A 27179-nucleotide genomic window follows, 5' to 3' on the forward strand; every position below is an offset into this window, starting at 1 on the left:
GTCAAGTTGGGTCAGATACATGTCGAGGTAGATGCAGGTTAGATCACAAATTCATCAACCCAAATCTAGCCTGTTTATTAAACATGTCAAACTTTTAAATTTGAATCCAACTTGTTTATTAACAAGTAACCCAATCTGACCCACATAACCCATTTATTAAACAGGTTAAACGGGTTAGATGGATTTTTAACGGGTTAGATGGATTTTTAACGGGTTAAATGGATTTAAACAAGTTAAGCGGGTCAGGTTAGACAAGCTAGAAACAAGTTAATAGGTCTCAAACAGGTTAAATGGGTCAGTCACAACTCAACCAAATTATTAAATGGGTCAAAACGGGTTAAACGGGCTAAACGGGTCAAAGATTTAAATCTGAACCCAACCCATTTAATAAATAAGTTTAGATGGGTTGACATATTTACGGTCCCGAACTCGTTTATGTCAAATTCAAACCTACCTAAAGCGGGTCGTTTGTGGGTCGGGTTGAGTCAGGTCATAAATTGCCACCCCTAGTTGTTGGCATCATCTTTGACTCATCTAAAATATCCCATAAATCTCGTTCTATCAAATAAGAGTTGGCAATAGCCTTCCAAATTAGATAGCATGTAGTGTTAAACTTGCGGAGAGAAGCGGAGTAGCAAAAGTGACCATATTGATGTTGTAAGATCGAGCATATTGAACCCATTAAGAGAAGAAATAATAGTATTAGCCATAATGATTCACCTCTTAAATCACTAAAACAAGAATCCGTACGATTGTATAGCAAATTACTAGAAGCTCTTCAGTCATGCTATACTATGAACACACGAACCACTAATAATCAAGTCGCTGCTTCCAAAACTGCGCTCCAAATAAATCTACTTTAAGCTGCAAAATGCTCAACCACTCTCCAACATCGCTCTAATACCATGTAGAACGGCATGCTACGTGGAGTTAATCGATCATGTCGGCCTGAGATCTAGAACAAACACCAAACAAAAAAAATAAAAAAGAAATGCTACGAGAAAAATAATTAGAAGAAAAAAAAATATTTTATTAAAAAATTAAGCTACACTAAAGGCTCTTTCTCACTCTTTACTAAGAAGGACAATACTCACTCTCTCCCTCTCTCTCTTTTCTCAAGCTACACTAAAGGAGACACCAAGATCACTTTGAATAAAATATCATACGGGTGGATTGTTTAATTCCTACTCAAATTTAAAAACCAACACCCAAGATAGCACTTGATGACTACGAAAGAACAGAGATAACTATTTTAGAAAAAATAACTAAGCAGCTAAAAACTAGAAATAGAATCCTAACTAAATAAGAATCCTAAAATTAGAATTTGGCAATGAAAAATAGGCATGAGCATCCGAGGTGCCTCTACGAGATGGGTGGAGGCGGCATGCCCGCCTACGGCAGTGAAAGATGGCAACGAGTAGGGCTGTTAATGAGCCGAGCTGCTCGGGCTCGGCTCGTTAGTCAAACGAGCCCGAGCCCAATATGAGGCTCGTTTACACCCGAGCCCGAGCCCGAGCAACTCACGAGCCCAAACGAGTTCTAGTCTCCCGCTGAAAGATCTTATTTTAGCACAATAATTCATAAAAATCTAACTACATAGAGAAAAATAGTCTGTTATCGAGCCCGAGCCCGAGTCCGAGCTCGAGCTCGGGCTCGTAATTGAAACGAGCTTTACGAGCTCAAGCCCGAGCCTTTGCTTTGCCAAGAAAGCCCGAGCTCGAGCTCAATACAGAGCTCGTTAGCGAGCCCAAGCCCGAGCCCGATCTTTTGTGAAACGAGCCAAGCTGAGCTCTTCCAGGCTCGGGCTCAGCTCGGCTCGTTAACTGCCCTAGCAATGAGATTTCTGAAATGGAGAAGGTATGCATCGTGATTTCTATGCAGGTTCAGATCTGCTGTCCGTGCTGCACGTCAACTATCTCCGCCACCTGTTGGTCGGTAAGGTTCCGCATAAAGTTTTTTTTTTTGCACGAGCTGAGATGTGACCTAGGGTGGACCTCATCATCGATCAGCCGCATATCCACCGTCCATCCGAATAGATCGAGTGGCAGCTTATTTGCCGTCGAATCGGTTCTCATTATAAGGAGTTCCGTTTCCTGGCTTTGGGATATCAGAAGCAGTCAGAAGGAGATGATGTTCGGCAGGAGAGGGTTTCTTTCTTTGCCCATGGTGGTGGGGGCCGTCGTGTGAGCTCTCGCCATCTCCTTATTCTCTTCAGTTTAATTTCCTTTTTTTTATAGTTTGTGTTTTGGTGATTTAAGGGTCATGCCATCTATAATTTCGTTTGAGTGTTACGAAAAATTTCAGATAATTTTGTTCTTTTACTGCTAAATTTTTTAATCCAGGTTTTGGGTCTTAGAGAAACACGCGTTGGAGACCCTAGAATTTGGGCAGGTTGGAGTGTTTGTCTAGGAGTCGATTGCCTGGACTCTCTATAGGTATGTAGGATTATTTCGATACATATTTTCTCTCAAATGTAGGAGTTTATAGTGTAGATAAAACGAGTGATGTAGTTTGTAATTTTTTTGCTCAGTTATTTTTGTTCTGGATGCATGCACTTGAATGTAAACCTGTAGAACGAAAATCCAACCAACAGCCAGTCCAAGATGTTGTCGAGTTATTTTTTCAAATTTCTTCTTCAGCTTAAATTGGTAATGGAGCAAGCTCTCTTATGTTGGATGATATAGAAGGACAGGAATGAACCTATCTTTCATGGTAAGCATCACAGGGAGAACAGCTTAGCTTATTTTATCTGTAATATAGGCTGAGGTATTCATGCCAATCTTCTTTCTGGGGGAACTGCAATTATTTTCGGAAACGAGAGAATGGCCAACCTTGGATTGTTTGGAGAAAACCAGTACTAGTTTACAATGATCAGATAAGTGACACACCGGCGAAGGAACTGGTTGTGGAAATTTTTTTGAGAGATGAGGCAGTAAGACTGATATGAGCTTTTGCAAATTGATTTCAGACTGAAGAAAACCTAAGGCGGAATTATTGGTTATGAAAGAAAGTCTTCACTTGGCCTTACAGGATTGTGTTGCATGAGCTTGGGCTACCGTTTGACAATGTTAGTATCATTACTAGAGGAGATGCCTGATGAACAGATGATGAACGGATAAGGTATTTTCACTTAAGGAGGTCTGTTAGTTAAGTGCTCAACTTGAAGAACACTATGTGCCGTTTGTACAAAGAAAGGCCAACAAGCTGCCAGTCGATTTGGGAGATAGGTTTGGAATCATAAGCAATTAAGGACTACCAAGCAACTTGATAAACACAATTGACTACAGGACTTTTAATTATATCCATATCTTGATCTTCTCAAGTTGTTTTAGAGAAGTCTTTTTCTTTTTCATTTTGATAAATTTTCATGTCAAGTGATGTCACATGTCAATATGCTTGAGTCAACCATGAAAATCTGATAATGAGAAAGTAAGATGATTCTTGTCATGATTTATCTCTATTGTTTCATGCTGAGTACAACAAAAGTCTTTATGTTTTGTCCCTCTTCATGAAGGTTGAATGACATATAATGGCACGAACACATTTGGTGATGGTGACATCTTTGCTTTGAAAAATGTGTAAAATAGTATAATTTGACATACATATTTGTCTGTGTGTCCACATTGGTTGATTTGCTGGTTTTGCCAACAATGTCGCAGCAAGAAGTATACGACAATAAATAAGTTCAATTTGGAAACCATGTATTAAATAATCAGCTTAACTCTACATGCAATGTTCAATCATGTTATTGCCAAGCAGTGAAGGCTTTATCCAACTTCTTGAAGGATGTAGGCTCCACAAATATGCCTTGCATTGTCTAGCTTCCTGGAGATTTTTGATTGATCTTCTTCTCCGTCTTGAATTTTGTTTAGCACCTCATGTATGTGTGTGTGTGTGTGTGTGTATATATATATATATATATATATATATATATATATGTCTCCCTTTTGAGATAATTTTTCTTTCATTATTCACGATACCTCAATAATAAGGTAGGGGTAGTCATTTCATATTTAAATGTAAAGCGCATGTTCGTATGGACACTTTGTAAATCCATCCTTCTGACAGTTTTTGTCTATATAACTATTTTGTGTCTCCAAGGGCTTCCTTGAAGTTGTAGATTGTATTCTTTAACCACGACTTTTTACATTCATACAAATCCAATGAAGTTGTTCTAAGGAACCAGAAGGAAAGCAGATGCCATATTAAATAGGAAATTTTCATTGGTTAAGTTAATAAATCCAGAAGCTTTTTGGATGCCAGTCTTTCTTTGAGAGTAAACAACAAACAATTAATTTTAGTGACATACTTTGCATCTAATCATCTACCACAAGGTCACCTGGTCTCTCGTTCTCTGCCTTGTAGACTCACTCCAACAATTGTGTCATCCCACTTTGGAAGTTTGATCCCACTATTGTTTGATGTTCTTATTTATCTTGATATTTATGTAAATGTCTTTCGTGCACCTTGCATTTTGATAGATTTTTCAGAGCCTATTTTGATCACAATTATGAAATATGTCATCCTTCAATTCACCACCATCATCAATATCATTAGGAGACAGATAACTATAATCATGAGATCAGTTTGTGAGTCCGCAAAGGACGCAGAAAATTATATGATGAAGAAGGTGGGAAGTGGGACTATAGGAGGGAGGTAATGGAAGCCAAAACAAATTGCTCAACGTTGTGCTCTCCCTGACCCCAGTTGGTTCTTCAAATTCTGTGTTCATATGCATCTTCATTTATCTTCAGTTTTCCAAATTCCAAGCGTTTGTTTCATCAAAGTTCACATTCCTTCTATGAGATAACTTTTTTGTAGTGGGCAGTAAAGTTTAAAAACTTTCCTTGGGTTATAATAGCCCATTGGTACATGCCTTGTGTCTTTATGTTCCAACATTTCCTTGGCAACTGACAGGTTCTCAGTTTTCTTTCTTCTTAGGGGGTTCTCCATGGGATACTTTTGTAGGATACATATTCAACATGGAAACTGCATAACCAACAGCCGCCGCTGTATAAGTCTGCTTAAGCACTTTTATATTTGCAAACTTTTCATCATCTTAGAAGTTCTTTGGTTCCTCTATTGAGCTCCATCACTCCATTAAATTGAGTAACTAACTATAGTTTCATTATTGATGTTGTTGCCATGTTTATAAAACTCTTGGAAGTTTCTTACGTCCATCAAATTTTAAGACCATGTTGTGACCAACATTGATTTTAGAAAATAATATTTATAACTGAAATATGCTAATACTTTATCTAAACTTGACTCCTATATTCGTTTGTAAGTATGAATCATGATTTGCAATTCCCGATGAAGCAACCATTTAACACGCATAGGCCTGTGCAAAAAAATTGGATGGGAACTAAAGATCTGATTAATTTTCTATGAAGGGAGATCTCTTTGTTGCAATCCAAGTGTGCAAAATCTACAAACTTGTTATGGATGATTAACCCAGTTAGAAAGAACTTGCACATCAAACATTGGATGACCAAAACAGAGATGCCACAACCATGATTTAATGTTAATCATTATTTTAAGAAAATGACAAAACATAGGAACCACCCTTCAAAGACAACATGCATGGCCATGAGTGAGTGATCTGATTGTTTCCTCTCCTAGATTAATTTTACATTCTTGAGATGCAAAGCATAGCTCTTCTCTTGAAAATGAACACTTAGTAGATTGCATCCTAATCATTTCAGATATGAAAGTTTATCATGCTAACCTCCACATGATAGAATTTTTCCCTTTCTGTTTGTTGAGAAGTTTATATGGTCCTTGAACATGGTTATGGAAATTATATTCTTATTTAGTTCCAGCAAAAATATCTTCCCTCACATATGATCATGGCAACTAGATCTTAAGTAGCACATATATATCATCTTCATCATGCTATATGTAGAAGCATGGGAGCACTCTCACACTTTCTTTCAACAATGTTAACATTCTTTTTTTATCTCCAGATTTTTTTGGACAACTATCAGTAGTGAGTATGAGTGTTGCAATAATTTAGAATAACTCACTCCTCTTCATGGGTTTCTGTTTTCTCAATGTGCACTTATGTGAGCTTGTGTATATATGCATGTTTGCTTATGTATCTGCATGTGTATCTACTTATAGTATTTGTGTTTGAATTTATATGCACCTAGTTTCATGCATCCCTTGTTCCTCTTCCACCCCCATCATTATCATCATAAAGTGCGCCCACAATGTGCTATTGAAGCTAGAGATTTGTTTGGGAGATCGTTGTTGCTCTTTATATTTTATTATTCGTCAAATCAATTTTCTGGAATAGTCATGCCAAACCATATATCATGGTTTCTGATGGGATCATCCGGAACAGCCATTTGTTTTGTGTTGATAGTTTCCTGTTTATAGTCGAAGTATTTTATCAATAAACTCTGATTTTGTAATTAAATAAGTCGCTAACTGGTATGAGAGATCTTGTAGCATGTGAACAGAGCAAATTCCTTACTTGTCCCCAAGCCGAGGAAAATGTTATATTGTTTGTGAAAGAATGGCAGGATGGGAATCATCTTCAGACTTTAACATATGGAACTGGATGGAAGAATATTATGTCCATTGAGTTAGATGAGACTGGACAGGAATCATCTATGATAGCACGAAATGTGGCCTTTTTGCAGTCTTTGCTACAAGATCATGTCGTGTTGTGCATAAATAATGGTGATGATTAGTGAAATTACGCCCTTGTAATTAAGCCTATAGTTTTTTGGCTTCTCATATAAGTAAAAATGTGGTCAATAAAAGAGTATGGATGGAGCAAAAGTTCATCTGTTTTATGAAAATTTGTGTTATCACCTTGGAAAGTTGAATCATGTGCAAACTTCTAAAGGCCATAACTTGTTATACAATGCCTGATTTGGATGACCATTTTTTTTTGGGGGGGAAATCGGATAACTTTTTGAACTCTATGATGTGGCACCACTATCCCCTAAGGAGGCCGACGCCTCTAGCAATCAGATTCAAATTCTATCATTTTGACCCTGAAACGGCCTGTGGCTAACTTTCACATTTCCATTCCTATCGACTAGGTCCGCTCCTAAGTCCAAAACCCACTACTCTTGATCCACCTCCACTGCAATCAACGAAGACGGTAAGCAGAGTGTCAGTGTTGACCCAAAAGATTTTGATGATTCAAAAGATTTGATTTTGATATCTTATTTGTTTTCTGGATGCTCATATAAGTAAAAATGTGGTCAACAAAAGAGTATGGATGGAGCAAAAGTTTATCTTCTTCATGAAATTTTGTTATCTTAGCCCTTCCAAGGTGCTTTTTTGATGAGAATAAAATGCGGATTGGGGGATTCTCAAGCAATATCATTCTTAATGAGCCTTCAGTTTGCAGAGGATATTTGTGATTTGCATTCTAGATGCTTAATGTGGGTATCGAGTTTAAGTTATTTCACAATGGAGATCAAGAATATGAGTACTAAGCATAGTGGTCCATCAGCTGCACCATATAACACTGGTACAGGTATTAGTACTAGTATAGCTCTTGGTATGGGCCTGTATTGATACATTGTATATCACCTCATTTTCATTGTACCAGCAGGTGTACCATGCGTCGGTATAGTATGGTACATGTACATGTAACATATTGATGCTAGGACTTAATCCCTTGATTTAGATTATAAGGTTGATCCAGGGAATCTGTCCTTGACACTTGACAGCATGGATCATAAGGTACAACTTGGGTTTGGCTTAACTTGAAATTGCCTGCCCAACTTGCTCATTGGGTAGGGTTTGGTTAAGGGCTTTTTCTTTTTTCATAAATTGGATCTAGGCTTGGGCTCAAAAGTCCCAACCTGACCTTGGTTGGGTTGTGTTAAGGTTGACCTATAACCCAACCCGAACTCGACCTTAACCCGACCAAATCCATTTCAACTCAAGTCAACCGCTCAACCCAAGCCCTTTTAATTAATGTTTGTATGTATGCATGTATGAGACAAATTAAGAGGAAGAAGTTGACCATTTCTGCCCATGCATTGGGGCCTCTGTAAAGCCTTTCAGTCTGTCCTTCTGCGGAAGATGTTCACTTGTGGGTCCAGCCTTCCTAGATCAAGGCATGCCCTGACTAACAGCATTTTCTCTGTGAAGTAAACCACTTCGCATTTTTCTTTTGTGAATATTGTAAATTGTCATCAAGAATGGCAAAATCAACCATTTTCCCCATCTTGAAGGTCATAGAAGAATATGCAAGATAGCCAGCAATGTTGTGTGGATGGAAGCACGGTGTGACTTTATGGACATTCATGTAATTAATGTTGAATAAAAATATTTTCTATGAATTTTAACATATTCTTGTTGTGCATTCAAGTTACCGCATAAGAGAGCCAATTATCTGGTTCTTGATTTATTTTATACCTGTTAAAACTTCTGAATGATGTGGAACTGTCCATGTGTTTTCTTTGATGTGGTTGCCAATATGCGTGAAATCATGAATATCTTATGTATAATTCTAAGTTGTTGTTTTATTTTTAAATTAAGAAAAAAATGATAATGCTATTCTTGTTTCATAAAAACGATGAAACAAGTACCCATGTCAAGCACTCAGGAAAACACCTCCCAAAAGGGGTGCAATAATTGGGAAATAACACTGTTCATGCGTTGTTTTTATTATCTTAAAGCATGAACTCATTATTTTTTGGGTATATCCTTCTTGTTATGTTGGAATCATTGGATATCACTCTCTAAATAGATTAGCAATTTGTGCAGGATAGGAGTGGTTTCTGGGAAGTTTATTTTTGGACCTCCTCTTGAGGAGTACTGGACAAAGAAGCTGCAGGAAGAGGCAGCAAAGGAGGGTAAAGCAGACACCAGATAGCAGCAACCAGAAGGTTGCGATACCCATTTTTTTCACAGGAAGAAAGGGGAGAGACTATACTTCTATCTCAGAAACTACTTTTGTTTTGATTGTGCTGTATAGATGCTAGATGCACACCTAGCTTTCTTTCCTCTGCCCATTCTTTAGGTGCTTCAATACATGGTTTGCAAAAGATGGAACTCCAGTCTAATTCTGTTGTGTCGGGATAATAGTTTTGAGGACTCGATCTTTTCACTGGCCTGTTATTTGAGCCTGCCATGTGGCAAGCAGGGGCTGATTATTGTTCCGTCGACATACCGTATTCAGCTTTCTTTGTTTTTGCTTCCTATCAGAGGTTGAATAATTTTGGCACAGTGTATAATATAATTGATACTTTAGGACAAGAAATCAAATAAGAGGCTATCTGGCCTTTCAGATTCAGTTTGTTATGTGTGGGTCAAGCTCTCCTGATCTGATGAATGAAAAGCAATAATGCAGATTCCATGCAACTGATCAGTGGCTATTTTCCTAGCTATGAGACATCAGAATACTGTAAAAGATTACTTTAGTTCCAATCTGGTGGAATGTGATCTAGCCTAGATGGCGGTATGAATTATGATGTGATCTTTAGTTTCACTTTGCTAAAAGATTATTGTAATTACACCAGATGGAAGCACTTTAACCATTCTAAAATGCCATTATCCTGTTTTAATTTCTTGCAAGATAGTAGCAGCAGCTCATTAAAAGTGGCACCTATAATACAAAACTGGTTGACAGCCTGTACGGTAGTTTGTGATCCATCCTCATGTTTTTTTTCATGTCTAATATCTTACTTTGTTTATAATGCAGGACTGTTACATTAGGTTAATTCCACGTATGTTATTTACATACACAGCCAGAATTTTTCCTTTCATTCAACTACAACATGACATGCACTAGATGCTACCACAATACTGGCATCTGCAAGCAATGGCATAATCATATGCAGGTATAACGGATACAACATGCATCTTGCACTATCATGCCTTATATAGGCATATTATGAGCTATGATTTCTTCAACCATACAGGGTATCATGTCATGAATGCTCATACAAGAGGGAGCCCCAGGTAGGGGTAGATGCTGCTGGTGCTTGCTTCAAGGAAATGAACTTGGGAGATGACATATTGGTAGCTTGTAATTATTAACTAAAAGATCAAGCATCCAGAATGAGGTTTCTCCAAATTAGCAGCGTTCCCTAGCTGCAGAAATGGCTTAAAAAGAACAACTGATCAAGTGAGGTCATGCCAAACCTGCCGAAAGCAAGAGAAGTCGTTATCTAATTATTACTTCTTAACAGCACATACTGCAACAGAACGTAACAGCTACCTTCCAGCAGAATCAAATATCAGAAATTTGAAGCTTTGCTCTGAGGGGACTGAGAACAACTCCTGGACTTAAAGAACTATACCAAATATTTCCTATGGCATAAGATCTTCCAGAAAAACAATCCCAATGGTAGTCCTTTTCAAAGAACAGCATTTATGAACCCGTTTGCCGTATGAATGGCGGGCTATTGATATAGTTTGTTAATACTCCAAAAAGAAAAGCCGCTGTCATATCCTGCATGAACTTGTGCCTGCAGCAACAATTCCCAAATTCTCAGATGTGACCTCCAAGCCAACCTGTTTCCATGTAAGATGCCTTTACCATATATACAGTGATCAGAATATAGTCTTTGAACATTAATTGATTTCCACAACAAAACATTTAGATTCTAGCAAATCTCACACTTGGGGAACAAAATATTTCACGTCAAGCATGTTAACTCTTTTCAGATGTTGCTGCTTTCTCATAGATGAAAAGAATTAACAATGCACGCTGAAAGGGGGAAAAAATCCATCAATTAAAAGAAATGTGGTTTAGCTTTTACTGTGTTTCACTGCCAAATTGTGGTGCTTATCGACTCCAATACACTTCGTTTCTGCTGCCAAAAAAATGCGTCAGGACCAACTTCCACAACACGATAGGCATTTGTGATTAAAAAATAAAGAAAGGAAACAAATCTATCAGTTATACCAAAATCTATCACTTATGTTTACCAAAATTTATCAGCCAAGATAAATACCAGGTTTGACTCGATATGTTTCGAAGGGCTGTGAACTACTAATATCAAAGAAAAGGAATGTATAGAAGATAAGGATGCAAGGTCCCAATGAAGGAAGCTACATAACACTTGAGAAATCATTATGGCCTAAAGGAATCAAACATTATCCCTTTTGCCATCAAACGGTTTGTATGTTGGCCATTTCAAGCAAACAATGTTCGTCTTCGGAAAAGATGAATTTATACTTATACTATACGCAATATGAACATGAAGACCGCCTCATTATCAACCATAGTTTGCAGAAAATCAATATTCTGAAAATGGAGAAATTGGATTAAAGTAAACTAACTTGCAAATGTAATATTTGATGAAATCAATTCAAATAAAAACTGGAAAATGTTTGTTCTCTCTGAAATCATAGTAGTGATGATGTACCAGTCCACAGCATTCACATATAGATAACTATAAAGTTCTATATATATGAAGAAATTTGAATTCATAGTGCCTGCAATGCTTAATCTATAGTTTCTACAAACCCAGGTCAACCAGTCACAGAAAATATTCTCAATCATCAGTCTTCTCACTTAAAGTTGTGCTCTGTCACGAATCCCATTCTTTGGAAAAGACCTGAATCATGGTGGGTAAAGATGCTCAAAGCACATGGTTTATCATCTAAATCATCATCATCATTGAAGCCTTTCTCCCATCAGATACGTGGTTATAAAAGGTTATTCTTTGAATCTAAATCATCCTCTTTAATTTACAATGGGTTCGACATCCATAATCTGTTATCAATATATGCACAATTTACAAAGATTATCATTCTTTCCGCCCAACATTCATGGTTCACAGTGATAGTAATGTCAGGCCTGCAACTTGCAAAACTGATATCCTGACATACCAACACATTCATTATTGAAAAGCATCATTCAATCAAGCATTGACCGGAAAGATTACACAATCCTAAAGTAGTTTGAACGGGATAAGTGGATTAACAGATAAATTCACCCTATCTTTAGTTTGAGTGAATGTAACTTCCAAAAGAATGGCAATCATAGCAATTACAAGTTCAATTGAAGGCATGGTAGTTCCATCATACCAGTAAAGCAATGGTGGTATGTATACAATAGATAGAACTTAGAAATATAATTTGACAGTGCTTCAGTGGCTAGTGAGCACTAATTATGCAAAAATAGATGACTTTGAACATGATATGGCAGTTTGGTGCTACAGAAGTGCTTGAATGCATGGCAAAAGCATGTATTTTGGAAGAGAAATTGAATTTTCAGCAGCAAAGCAAAACATGATAGCTAGCAAGCATACTAGACAAATGTATATAGATCGTGGCTTTAATAACTGGGAAGAAGTTGCAGAATCACCATATCCACAAATGATTGTCCAACATATTTTCTTAATAGATCACTAAAATCAGTTATGCAGGATGTAAATTTAAAAGTTAGGTGCAATAATGGGAAAGAAAATGCTCAAAAAGATAAAAAAGTTAGCGCCAACAAAGTTGGTGTGAGAACAAGAACTCTCAAAAGAGATACAAGAAGTGCCCAGGAAGCCAGCATGGGAACATATTCTAGAGATATTCTGAAACAAAGGCTGCATCTGATGTAGAACATTTTGACTATATAGTTGCAATGCATAAGCACCTTACTTATTTCTCCATCTCTTACTACTAAAAACGAGTCTTAACTCTTACCCCGAAGAAAAGAAAAAAAATTGCTCACTATACCCAATGAATCAGAATATTTCTATAAACACATAAAGGCTATCGTATTCATCATCTGACATCTCTTATCTCAGCCTTCATCAGGACTGACTATGGTATGTCATAATTTTGACATGAGAGGAAACAATTAGTAGCAAAATTTTCAACTAAAATTTTTATTATAGGCCTGTCCATTTTATCCAAAGGGAGTCCCTCATGCTATCTAATAGGTACTCATAGGGCATGTGGAAAAATGGCCATAATGTAGTGTCATGGAAAGAATTTTAGACTTTACTAGCTGCTGGAGTGAAGGTTTATAGACTAAAATATAGGAACATGCTCGTCGTTGAGGAGAAAGGTAACGTAGCTAGGCTGACGAACAAGGTGAGATTTTTTCAGATTTGCAGGTAATACCAGGCTTTGGTTGCCTCGATCAGATTCACAACATTGCATAAATAGGCTTGATTCAAGATGGAGAGAGAATTGCTAGATGACCTCCAATCTTGATGGCTGTTGGCTCTAGTCTAAATCTCTATCTAATAGGGTCTATCAACTCCAAAAATAAATAAAAGAGATTCTCATTGCCAGTGTCATTGCCTGGAATGAGTTGTAATTAACTGATGTTTATATGTAGCGACTATCCTCTTAAATAGATTCCTTCGTCATCCTAAGTGGCACACTAAAATCCATTTTCGCATTCAAATAAGTCATAAAAATGCAAGCCACGCTTATACAGAAAGAGAAGCACTAGCAGCCTCCTGGCTGCAGGGCACCAGCGATCTAGAAAAGAGCATTGATTAAGTAGAACATAAGGGGATTGGAGGGAGAGGGGCACCGACCAAGCAAAAAGGTAATTCAGAAGGAGGAGGAGGAAGGAAGGAAGGAAGAAAGAAAGCAACAGTGAAATGCCTACCTGGTATAATTGCTGCTTGGGTGACCTGCTGAAGTAAGGAATGGAGATGCAAAACATTAAAATAGATAGCTGGCTCAACTGCTGCCTGGGTGGGTTGCCAGAGTAGCAAAACAAAGAAGCAAATCAAAAATAATGTGCCAACATGGGGGTGGGGAAGGGAGGGTTCCACCAAAATAAGTGTGCCCAGATGCCTGCGTAGGCTGGTCTTTAACAAATCTGTGCGCTCCTTGGCCTGTTGAATTTATCATTAGGGTTGCTCTAGAAGCTGTTGTGGAAGGAAAAGGAAGAGAATCTAGAGAATGAAGCATGATACTTAAAGCAGTGCTGATATGTCTCAAATCAAATATCTTAATTACTACTTAATGAATGAAAGATTGCTTCAGGAATTAACCACATTAGCAAACAAGTACTGAGGCACTTGCTTCATTTGACAACTTATATGTATTTCAATAATTGACGTGTTGTATCCTAAACTCAAAGTATTTAGTACATTCCTATATGATGATACATATCAAAAAATTTACCTAAATAAAAAAACAGACTGCCCAAACAAATTTTCATGCAAGCATTGAAAAGAAACTCAGAGAATCTTACAAGGTTACTTAAGGCTAATGTGCTAGTCTGCGAAGATGGAGGACTTTAGTTTCGTAGAATTGAAGACTACAGTTAAGGTTTTGACAATGTAATCAAAATGGAGACAACAAGACTATGGAATGAATCCAATCTGGTGCACCATAGTGCATCAGTTGACTGACAGAGAGGAAAGACCTTGGCACCAACAAAGATTAACTAGAAATATAAGAGTGTTGCCCTCAGAAAATGGAAAGAGAAAATTCCCGCATCAAGAGCTGCAAATAAGGCAAATCTGCAAAAAGGCACTGACCAGAGAGTTGGATTGAGATTATATTCTCCACTATCATTGAACAGAATTACAAAGCACACTACCACTTAAGAAAGAGAGAAATTTTTATGGATGTGCATCTGCCATTGTTCTCTTTCTGCATTGTAGGGTAAGTCACAAAATCTATGGCTTTCAGTAAACATGTGACGAAAATGTCAACTAGACAAGGAGAGTAACAGTTAATTTGAAACGCATGCTATCTCTTCACTGGTTTCTACAAATGCACCAGAAATCATAAAAATAACCACATTTCTAGCAACATTTTATTTCATATCTGCAAACATGATGCTATCATACAAACATTGCAAAAGAGGACATGTACAGTAAGGGAAATCATATGAATTACTTGATAGAGAATACATGCACGTTAGAAGCAAAAGCAGACATAACCATCTTTGCACATTAGAAGAAATTGGAAAAACATGTATCACCAAATGCTTGACTGAGAAAAATTTACCAGAAAAGGAGTATTCTTGAATGTCCGCTGTTAGAATCAACTAAAAATTAGTGATTCTCTTGCTAGCATAACAACTGCAGAGGTTAATTATTAAAAGCAGAAACTTACATTCTATACTTGACTGATTGTTTAGATATTTCACCAAAAGGCACATAACTGACTTCATCAAGGATCTGGTAATCTTTTTTCTTTCATAATTAAGACAAAACAGAGGTCATTTCAGCACACTAAAGAATTTATTTAGTAACTCAGTTAGAGATATAGGTAAATACTGGAGAAAGATTGTGAAAAGAACATTTGACAGTTATATATCAATCATATAGAAAACAAATAGAGCATATTTTTCTAGAGCAGGAACTGAACAAGTAACATGACAAGAATGGATAAAGATATTACTATTCTTTATCATTTTATCAATGGCGATAGGCAACCCCCTGAACAGAATATCTGCTCCCAGAGGGCTGTGTTGCTGAAACTTCTTCAAGTATATAGGACATTTACATATCATTGTTTTTTGCAATATTCCATCTTGTGTGATGGAATCATTGATTTCATCCTCACAGAACCTCAAACTACATTTCACCCATCCCATATTTGCACATAAAACTTGGAAAGACATTGTAGCATGTGTGGTAACAAATGCTCAATTGAGAAAAAAATTCTGTACAAGGAGAATTCACCAATGCCTACTATAAGAATCAACTAATGTTAAGCAATTTTCTGACTAGAAAACTAATAATAAGTTAATTAGAACAAAATAGAAACTTCCTTTCTAAACTAAGATATGCCGTACTGTACTGTACCAGTTCAGTACCGATATCCGGTATGGGTGGCGTACCAATACTAGATCAGCCAACAAAATTTCATACTATACCGTACGGACACTGTGCTAGTGTGGCACCAGTACGGAGTCCGGTACTGAGATGGCGAATCTTGATCCAAATACTTTCTTAACATAATTGTGTTCCTACCTCGTACTTTCAGTAGAAGGCACATAAGTGACTGCATTCCATTCAAGAGATTGCAAGTCTTTGTTGCATAATCAAAATAACACACAGGTCTTTGCAGCATATCAGAGAATTTAATCACTAGCGCAGTTTCATAGCATATGTAACCTCTGGAGGAAGATGTCAAACAGGTCATACGATGGTTTATATCCATCACAAAAAAAATAAACTCAGCACATTTTTCTACACAGCACAGAAACTGAACAAGAAAGACAACAAGATACAAATTGATAAAAAGATAGCCAAGCAATTTTGAAATGCAGTGTACAGTGCAAATTCTTCTAACAATAGCAATAGAAAACCCCTAGCACAGAACATTTCCTACCCCATATGGCTGTTTACTGGAACTTCTTCAAGTATATAGCATATTTACATATCATTGTTTTTAAAATTTTCGAAGTTTCAGCAATACAAACACTAGAAACCACTGAAATAAAAGGTTAGGGTTGCCCTTCAGATACAAATAATTATCTATAGGAACTTCTTTTTCCCCTTTTGAATTGCCAATCTTGAGAACAAGCATCAATACCAGTGAAAAAAGGCCTTTCCGAAGCATAAGAGCAATATTTCTTATATAATTTGATGGTTATGACACATGTTTGAGGATTCCACAACCAACTTAAGCCGGCATCAAAACCCTCGTCCCGGTCAAAACATGCATGCACAAGGCGAGGCATATGGTAACAATAACCATGGACTTGGCACTGATGAACTTTAACACTTCCAATCCCCTCGCAATCACCTCCTCACTGACAGCATTAACCCCTCTCCTCGCACCCTCATACAGCCTCCAGAGCACAAAATCAAGAAATGACCTCACCGTTTCAAATGTTATCCTTCCCGTGATATCAAGAACAAACCTCCGGTTGCTCGCCACTGCCAATGAGGAAGAAACCTGTTGAACCCATCCACCACCATCCTTCCTCTTATGATCAAATGCACTTGTCCTCTCATTCTCCTCCCCTTGCACCAAACCTTGAACTCTGCTAACCGAGGAGCCCGAGTTGGAGCTGGCGAGCACCTGGTGCGAAGTCTTTACTAGAGTTTCCACAGCACCATTACAGACAGAAGTTAACATATCCTTCATCTTGGCCTCATGGTTGGGATTGGTGAGGCCGGAGAAGATTTCATCATAAGGATTGATATCCATTGTCTTGTCGAGGTACACCGCGACGGCAGTGCTCACGAATAACTGGATGCAATCACCGATCAACTCCCGGCACTTATCGCTGCAAATCACGGGAACCCACCGCGGCACCGCCGGCGAGTCCGACTGCGTTGTGCCGACCTCTCCACCGTCGGTACCTCTCGAGGAGAAGGCCATCACCATGCTCCTCGCGAAGCTTCCGGCCACCACGGAGACAAAGCCGGAACCGGCGTTGGAGAAGAGCTTATCGAGAAAACGATCAGACAAGCTGGATCTCGACACCGACTCGGATGGAACCGCGCTGGATTGGAAGCCGCGCAAGATTCCGACGGTCAGCGCTTCGGTAACCCTAGAGAGCGAGCCGGAGAACTCATCCGAACGGGCAATCTTGGAGATTTGATTCAAGCTGGTGGGGATCTCGTCGGAGTCGGAGCGGAGAAAGAGGTTGAGGTCGGAGGAGACGAGGGCTACGGTCTCGGCGGAGGAGGCGGCGGCGTCGGCAACGGCGACCAGGGTTCCGACGAGCCTGGCGAACTTCCTGCGTTTCCGGGCCACGGAAGGGAGGTGGTAGAGCTTGTAAGCGCCGTATCCGGAGATGCCCGCGGCCGCAGCGAGGACGAGCCACCGCCGGCGGCGGCGAGAGAACTCGACGAGGCCCATGGGAAGCGGAGAAGGATCGATCGAAACGCGAGCTGATGACGCTGGGGAAGTAATGGGGGATGCGTACCGTGGAAGAACTCCGACTCCGAGCCGCCAACAATTAGAGAATTTATTTACTTTATTATTATTTTTTTTCAATTCTTCGCCACGAAAAAAAAAAGGGGCTGAGAGAGCAAGCGATGGATCCCGCGAAAAAGACAGGTGGGCGGGGTCTGGTCACCGTTCCTCGGGTGATGGAACTTATCGGCAGAGCGCGTGAGGAGAAGAAACTTCTATTGTTGCGTTGTAGTTGGCGGAGCAAGGGTATTAAATTGTACCGGGAGGGGTAGGAGAAGTCAGGCCGGCGGGCTAGGCTAAAAATCTCTTTGTTCCCTCCAAGCGGGTGGAGGAGAGGAAAGGAGGGAAACGGGGAAAGAGAGCGACCGACCCGGGCGGGCGAGGTGGGTTAAGCTGGACCGAATCGGACCGTTATATGAGGGGAGATGCGCTGTTGGGCCGGGTTCAAGTCCGGAGGCGAAGGACGAAGGAAACTAGGATTGGGCAGCTTTCTGTCCCTTTCCAGCTCTCTTGTTTTCCCTTAACCTCCAATCCTTTCTTTTGTTTTGTGACACTTAAATTGGAGATGAGCATTTAGATTTAGAGTAACTTTTGTGGAGAAATAAGAAATTTGTACATAAGTTTGAGATAGGTTTCCGCCTCCATCAATGTTGTGAGTTGTGATTAATTCTCTCATGTTTACTGACCTTTTTCCTTAATGACTGGAATTTGGGGCTGAGATTTGGATGTTTTCCTCCGCGTACCAACCCAAACTGACCCTACTAAATCCTAAGTGGAGTAGCACTGGTTTGAACCGGAGTTGGGCTAGGTTGATCGAGGATCAGGGCGGCTCAAGTAAGTTCTGGGAGGTGTATTTGGCACCATTCATATTTGTCGCTGGATCCAAGGTGAAAGTTGAGATAAGTAGGAACCCGAGATAAAGGTGAGACCAGCTATGCTCTGAGCTAAAATATCTTATACTGATGAATAAAGAAGATGTTGATGATGCAGCCGACTAGTCTGCCAAAATGTCAAAACCGACCTAAAAATAAAATTCTTTTGCTAGAGTTTTTCGGTAAAGGATCCTCCAACGCTCAAGTTAATCAAATTTTAGAGACACAGTAAAAGAAAGAGAGAGAGAGAGAGTTTCTACAGACAGTAGAGTCGAGATAATAACTTACCTAAGTGTCCTCTGGTTTCTCTTATATAAAGAATGGGGTCGGTATATAGCGTACCAAAATTAACGGAGCATGCAATAACTGCATAAAACGGCTTCCTATGTAGCCATATGGTGATAACCATTTTAATCGTGCAATTATCGCCGAGCTGGCATAACCATCGCCGAAACTGTGGCCTATTCTTGATAAGCATTAACCGCCTCCGAACGGTCTTTAATAAGACATGTGGTACTTCCTCACTGTTTGATCAGGCTATAAGTACTAAGTAGTAAAAATTTGATTTTTCACTCAAACTCTAGTTTTTAAAATAATTTAGAATTAATTTTGCTAGAGTGTTACTGGAACGGTTAGATCTGCATTAGTTGGACTCTGTGATGAGCATCTTCAGAGTTTGGCATTTGAGAATGATCCAACCAGAGGCAAAGACTCAAAATTTGACTAGTTTATTTAAGAGAGAAAATCTCAAATAATAATTCAACCAGAAATGTGAAGTCAATAATAATTTGAGATTTTTTAATGATTTAATAGAATTGAAGAGATGATGAGGAGTAGTGCTCCTGACGCTTTGGTGACCACTGATATTGTTGAGCTTGTTATAGTGAATTCCATGAGTTCTGCTTATCTTACTTCTATCTTTTCATTTTTCAAGATACAAGTCTCTCTGATAATACTGAGTTTATTTAGTGAATGCCTAAAATTCTGCTTACTTCTATTTTTTCAATATATTAATCTCTCTTTCATAAGGTTTGTTTCCTCTTATCTTGTCTTGGTGCTCACCGCACCCAAGGTACAACAACTGCATAGTGTTATGCTTACTTTTTTTTATATTGTTTGAAAACCTAAACTTGATATCTATTGAACAAAGGCTTGATGCCTTAAAGCTAAGGATAATGATGGCAGAGTAGAAATTCCATGATATTCTTGATGCATATCTAGGTTTATTAACATTATCCTACACATCATAGAATTTCCCTCCATGATATCTTTAATGATAAACTTTGCACGAGAAAAAAGTTCTTGCACAAGAAAAAAGAAACTATCATGAATGAAAGCTCAAAATTCCTTACGAATGATGATTACACATTTCCCTCCTCTTGATTCATATGAATCCATGGTAAAGCAAAAGATGTGCTAATCGGAGTATTTATTTGTTGGAAAAATATTGGAAGCATGGTACACCGTACTGGTCAGTACTAATGCATACCACATGAATCATACTATACTAGTACTGAATCGATAAATGGTATGGGGGGCATACTAAGTGTCAATACGCTGAACCGACCCCTATGCTGGGCATAGCAATACATACTAAGAAGTTACCAGTAGGGGGCCAGTACCAAGACAATGAATCTTGATTAAGAGCATTGTAATATCTTTATATTGTGGGATATATTTAGAAAATCTTGAATTTTTTTAATTAACAATGACAATGTGAAATTGTATCTAATTCTCATGGTGGAGTAACCAACAACGATAGCCAACATTAAAAAGAAGTTTGTACATTTTTTTTTTTGGTTAAGTTCTCCTTCTGATACTTTCAACATTTATTGCTCAAATTATTTGAATTTTTGAAACTATGATGGCTTTATGATAAAAACAGGGTGCATGGTGCTGATGTTATTCTATTTGTGGGAGGGGAAATTGTCAACTTTACTAAAGCCCAAGAGAGAAAGGCATGGAATAAAGATATCAAGACTTGCATGAAAGCTTATTAACTGCCTGTGAAATCCTTGTCCACGCCCAGGATAGATACAAGAGCAATAAAAATCAAAATTTTGTCACAGAACTTTAGGGTAACTTGTTTCAGGAAGTAGTGGGGGTCTTATGTATGAAAAAATCAAATGCCCATTAACATTCTCGTATTGGTCATAATCAAGGATATAACTACCACAAATCTAGTGAGCATATCTTGCTTGCATTAAATATTATACTTGTAGAAGAGACCAATAGACATGTATGACTACCTTTTCAGATACTTTTTACTAGCTTGATATTTTGATGTTTTAGGAATCACAGTTAGTTGGAAGTTTTAATAATAAAAAAAGTACTTCAGACAGATTTGTGATCCCTACTAAGAGTATCTTATGTGGGATCTATATAAGTTCAAAGAAATTGTTGGAGCCGAGCCTGGGACAATGAGAAACTTTGTTGGTTAGTCTGTTGCCTTGAATTGCATGTGTTTATGCATACATTCTTCTTTTTTCTTAATTTTCTCTTTAAGTTTGTTATGTTCTTCTCCTCTTCAAGTGTTCATAATGTTTAAAACACAACCAATATGGTGTGGTGTCAAAGAAGGCTCGACAATTGTTGTATTTATCATGATTATATTCTATATGATCAAAAAACCACATACAATTTGTGAGGCCGTGCAGGCGTGTGTTTAGTCCCACCCCGGTTATTTGCTAGGTAGATCTTTGGTATTTATATGGGATCAAAAAAATCTAAATAATACTTTCGAGCTAGTCACTTTGAGTGAGGTCCTGGATTGTAACAAATGGTATCAAAGCGGAGTGGACTCAACCTATTACCTATATGGACTAGGTAATATAGTATATGTACACTGCAACACGGATCTATTGGGGCTAGCCATGGGCCGATCGTGTGTTTGTGATTAGATTTGAATGGATTTGAACCCTTATCCCGATGAGGACATCAGGGCTTAAATGAGTGGAGTATCTGAGGACCCGTGCGGGCATGTTTTTTGTCCCATATCGGTTATTCACTAGGTAGATCTTGAGTTCTTATATAGAATCAAAAAATCTAAATAATATCTTTAGGCTAACCATTTTGGATAAGATCCTGGGCTGTGGCACAATCATCAATCACTAATCACTACTTCACTAGCATCCAAACCTGTACATATACACACTATGCAGCATTCAGCCATCAGCCACTGCATTCAAAACCTAACCATGGCTGTATCTTGGATATTATGAGGAAAGAAGAAGCAAAAGCTAAATCAATGAAGCTTTTGTATTATGTTAAATGTAGCGAGTTATTGAAATTGAATTTGGCAGTTCTTTTTTTCTGAAAACACCATCATGCAATTCTGTACCAAAAAATTTACAAAGACAGAAATAAAACAAATTTCTGTACCATCATGATTAACCTGGATTTGCTAACATTCCATAAGCTCTATGTCGATGCTACCCCAGTAATCGATTGGGAGGTCTTTGGCTTCTGTATGGATTTTGTTTTTATAAGATTCTTCATAGTTAAATTACATGCTCTGTTTTTCAAATTAATATAGTGGACTATCAAGGAAAGAAGAAGCAGATTAACCAAATGCTCACAATGTCACTTAAAAAAAGCTTGGGACTTGTTGCTGTCCATGCAGTCTTAACTGCAAACGATCATACATCAAGAATGTGCATGGACGATTATATTGTCAGCAAGATAATTACTATGTGTAGGTTCATGGGTAAGTTTGAAGGTCATTTGGTTATGGCATATCAGTTTATCATGTCTCGGTATATGTATTGAGAAAAAGCCCAGACATAAGCATATGATAACCAACTAGCATTATCATTAGATATCTTTCCCTTCCAGATTGGACTCAAATCTGAGCTTTCCTACTTTTACCAGGTAATAAAAAGAATGTACACACAAATGAGCTATCCATGGCCTGATTTTACAGTGACACTGGTAGGTCTTTTGGGACAGGATTATTTTACATTGATGCAGGTTGGTCTTCTGGGACAGGCCTATTGTAAATTTTGATTTTATTTGGCCCACTTCTGGTCCGATGGCATGGAGATGTATGTATTCAAACACTCCTCACCTTCCTAACTGGCTAACGTTTTGCATTTTAATCCCACATTGTTTCCCAAGCTGGTTGCTTGTTCTCTTCTGAAAGCCAAAAGCCTGTGCATCTATGATGTATCAGTCTCTGGAGTGATGCTGAGCACTGCATAGGAGGGTATCACCAGGAGTATATTGAGAACTGACAGTATCCAACTTGAGGGGGACCCAACGACCGTGGTTGACTGAATTCAGAACCTCGTGGGAGCAAATAGCGAGCATCCACTGTTGTAAGACATCCACAAGATAATGATGGGTTATACCGTCTTCTGGATCAATCATGTATATTGGGAGGCGAACAAAATGGCTAACTGGGTTGCCTTCTATGTGGCTTAGCATTCTGGTGGTTGTTTGTGTGAAGGCTTGAGGCTACCGCTTTTTCTTTTTGTATTATTGTATCCTCTGATTTACGTAGATTTACTCATACTAGAGTTGTACGATCTATCTGTATTATAAAAAAAATAATAATAAAAAAGCCAAAAGCCTGCTCAAACTACAAAACATATAGTACTGCTGGTTTTTTAAACTTAGCCGAGTGCATGTCTACAGTTGAGAAACATAGTACATCTGCATGGTTCTTTTATCTCAGCGAAAGTATGTAGACCTATTGATTTTTGAATGAAATTAGGTTTCTTTTCAGAATGAGAATTTTGAAGCCTGCTGTTTGAAAAGTAGATGTTCCAGCATGCAACAAGCGAATATTTCTGCAGTCGTCATGGGAAATTAAGATCACCCTGGCTGTTCTCTCCCATTGCATTACGTGTTTGTTATTCTTTGCTCAATGATATAACAGGCTAATATTTCTGGAAAAGTTAATATTTTTACTGTTATATTAAAGCTTCCTTGAACACTTGTTTGAAAGGTTCTTTTTCTTTCCTTTCCTTTTAACAGGATATCCGCACAAGGTGTGTAATGTAAACTATTGAAGGGTGTTAACAAAGCCTGGATGCAATCTATAGTGAGTTTAAGGAACTTGAATGGCCACACAATTCACAGTGTATTGTCAACTTCTCTGAACATGTTAAGGAGAACTATCCATTTTTTTAAGATTGGAGGATCTAGAACCAGGAAATACTAACCCCATCGATCCGAGAGACACTCCTTCAGGGTAAATTAGCAGAGTTTTGGCCAAGGATAGTTTGTGGACTTTCAGATATTTTTTTTTTCTCTTAGTTCACTATAGACACTGTCAATAAACTCGATAATGTTGAGCTTGAGCAGTTTCCTAGGATGCCAGAATTTTTATTTATGTTATCTAAAAACCAAAACATCTGTGCACACGTACACCAGGGGAGAGCTCTACTGCTTATAACCATTTGTCAAAACTAACTGCATGTTTTAGTTCCTTATTCTATTAATTTCCTTGATTTTTTTACCAATACATTCAACTTTGAGTATGACATACTGTACCAAATTGGATGGTACAAACCATACCGATTTAGTACCAATATATAATATAGAGAGCATACCGATATTTGGTACGCCAAACTGGTTCTATACAAAATGTACAGATATAGTGACAGAATAGCATTGGTACCGTTGCTATCCTTCTTGAAAACCAGTCTATAGCTTGGTTATTTTATCATAAGTGCATGATGCCAGGACCTACAGAAACTTGTCTATGAAGCAATTTAATCCGAGATATCAGCCCAACAATCATGTCAGGTTAGACAACTTTTTCTTTGGAGAAGAAAATGTTGTCTAATCTGACATGGTTATTGGGCTTATATGTCAGAAGCCACTTGAATATCTTCTCTCGCTTTCATGGCCTGCTCCTGCAACCATCAAATTAAGCTTCTGTTTCATCCTACCATGGATGCTTTGCAGTAAGGTAATCTTGGGACTTCTGGGTGCTTTCTCCATCACCCTAGAAGCTGTGAGATAAACCTCTCAATTCATTTTTTCACCAGCTTTCCTCCAAAGGAAATCAAGCGGCTTGTATACCTATCCACATCCTTAAGCCCTCCTTGTCAGGAGCCAATCAAAAAATGAGTGTCTTTCCATGTCTTTTCGATAGTAATCTAGTTATTATCTGGCTGACATACAACATTGTAAAATTGCCAGATTCTCTTCTGTTCCCCCAAAAGTATGTATCTTCAAGTCCTTGCAATCTGATTAGATATTAGCCATGGTTTGTAATTAAAAACGTAGTTGTTCATAGTCTTCTAATATTCCCATATTGTTAAACGCTGGCCAAGGACCTCCAGTTTACCTGCTATTTCTTCTTTAAGCCAAATTCCCATCAAAACCCCATTTATCGCATTTTGAATTACGGTGTTAAAATTCTCATCCTATGCCACTTTAGAATAGATTGCTGCATCAAAGCATCAAATAGTTCATGTCATCGCATTTTAGGAGAATAAGTATTCTATATATTTCCTGGTTGGAAAATTGCCAGATTCTTACCAGTTGAAATACTCTCCTGCTTATAGATATGTTGATTGCAGGCAGCTTCCAATCCTCATATTCAAGCAACGCAGCATCCTCTACCACTGAATGGTTTTAAGACCTACATTTATTGTAGATGTGCAGCCCCTGTTAGAGCAGCTCTCTACTATCAAATCCATTTTGCAATTAAAGTCTCGCTTTTAAAAACCAATCCCATCAATGTAAAATTTAACTGGACAAAGGCCTCTTATAGGTTCATATCTTTAGTTAAGGTAATGACACAATACATTCATGGATCTTTTCAATGAGAAAAGAAAGTAGGGTAATTCAGAGAAAAGCTTGAGAAACAAGCTGGTGTTATCCATGAACTCCATACAATTAACACAAAGTGTGGCAATAAATACATTGATAAAGATAGGACATATGTGCCAAAGATGTGCTTCTTTTATTTTTCCAAGGAAAAGGGTGGAAAGACTTGCCTGGAGGAATTACTAATTAGTTGTAAATTCTTGGGGAATGCCTCCCAAGTTTTGAACCCAGGACCACCTCCAATTGGAAGTGAGATGCAACCATTGGGCTATGATAGTTTTCTGCAACAATAAATGTTGGTTAGCTTGGTACGTTGCTTGGATGCATTCTGCACTTTTCTTCTGGCTAATAATGGGTAGAGGCACGTATAACTTATCTCTTTATCCATCTTTTTGGTGGTTTCTAAACTATAAGGCGTTTTTGATTGAACATTCATGCAAGTCATGGGTATCAAATAAAATTGGTGATTAGAATTGCAGTAAACTATAATATTATAATACCTCAAAAGCTTAAGCTGATAAGAAAAGAGTCAACAATGTATATCAGGTGCAACCCGGATTACATATATGAAGGGATAACAGGGTCCCTGAGGACCTCCATCAAATCCAAGCCTTAATACCATGTTGAGTAACCAATTGACCTTAAAAGTTTAAGCTGACAAGGAAAGATCCAACAATGCATATCAAGCTTAACAACGAAGCATGGAGATAGTTAACGAAAGAGGTGGTGGGTGTCAAGTATCAATAGGACACTGGGTGCATTCTTTTTTGGGCTCCCAACACTTCTGGATTATGAAAAGAGCTTGATTTTAATGTACATGAAAATATCTCCTGTTTGGTAAGTTTCTAACTTGTAGTTTGATTGAATATATTACGATTCGATGTTGCAAACGGCGAAATGGAAAACCAAAGCAGGAAACTCACTCCAGGACCAGTTTCAGGTACAAACTGCAATCACTCCAGTCTGAATTTGTTTTAATGTGGTTGTGGTCCATCAACTTGATCTTTTGTGTGGTTGTAATTTCTCTCAGGCGTCGCATGGAATCTTATCGTGCCATCATCAGCATCTTTTTCATTATGGGGAACGGCTGGAGGCTAACATCAAGTTGGTCATGTGTGGCTGCTCCATGCAGAGGGAGCCACCACTATGAGATGCTCAGGCTTCATAAAGTCATATATGTGGTTATGGGACTTCAGAAACTTAAAAACTACTCCCATGGACCACCAGGATGCAGCTCTTGTGAATTAACGATTAGAAAGTGAGATGATTAAGAAGGTTTAACTTGGTATCGGCAAGACTTAAAGCTTGCTCATCGGGAAATAGCCGTAAGTGATGATGTAATGGGATCTTGATGTAATTCCGGGGGCCTGGATAGATGCCTTGAATCCCTTTGTGAGACTACGACATTGAGGGTAAAAGTTAGGTTTTGCACCCTCTCAATAAACCGTATCTGTATGAGCAAATCATGGTGAGAAATACTGATTAAAGTTATTGATGATGGTGGTGGTGGTGGAAGAAGTGGTGATCACTAAAAGTTTATGCATGGATTTTATTTTTATTAATTTTGTTATATGGTTTTTGAAGCGAACGTCTAGAAGCTCTTCATGTCATATGTCAGTTGTTGAAAATATTTTGCCTAAAATTTACTATAACTTTATTTTATAGTAGTATTATAAAGGAATAATTAATCTACTAGAATAAAATCAGTAGATTGAAAAGAGCTTGCCTAAATCGAGACCTGTGATATATACT

General features: G+C 38.2%; 1 protein-coding gene and 1 long non-coding RNA gene across 2 annotated transcripts; one reads left to right on the forward strand and one right to left on the reverse strand.

The window, feature by feature from the left end:
• The first annotated feature begins 2001 nt into the window (after positions 1–2001).
• Positions 2002–10591, forward strand: LOC113460991. The gene is made up of 3 exons (XR_005506439.1): positions 2002–2183; positions 8740–9815; positions 9897–10591. It is a non-coding gene; the product is annotated as an uncharacterized LOC113460991 (long non-coding RNA).
• A 5544-nt stretch (positions 10592–16135) lies between these two features.
• LOC103723075 (protein PHLOEM PROTEIN 2-LIKE A10-like) lies at positions 16136–17836 on the reverse strand. The gene has a single exon (XM_008813882.4). The coding sequence runs from the start codon at positions 17713–17715 to the stop codon at positions 16528–16530; it is 1188 nt and encodes a 395-aa protein (XP_008812104.2). The 5' UTR covers positions 17716–17836; the 3' UTR covers positions 16136–16527.
• Between the last annotated feature and the right edge of the window lie 9343 nt (positions 17837–27179).

This window comes from Phoenix dactylifera, chromosome 16, assembly GCF_009389715.1.
Source record: "Phoenix dactylifera cultivar Barhee BC4 chromosome 16, palm_55x_up_171113_PBpolish2nd_filt_p, whole genome shotgun sequence".
NCBI classification, from domain to species: Eukaryota; Viridiplantae; Streptophyta; class Magnoliopsida; order Arecales; family Arecaceae; genus Phoenix; species Phoenix dactylifera.

Excerpts from the sequence above, each read along its gene's own strand:
- LOC103723075 (XM_008813882.4), bottom strand. The coding sequence starts at position 17,715 with ATGGGCCTCGTCGAGTTCTCTCGCCGCCGCCGGCGGTGGCTCGTCCTC.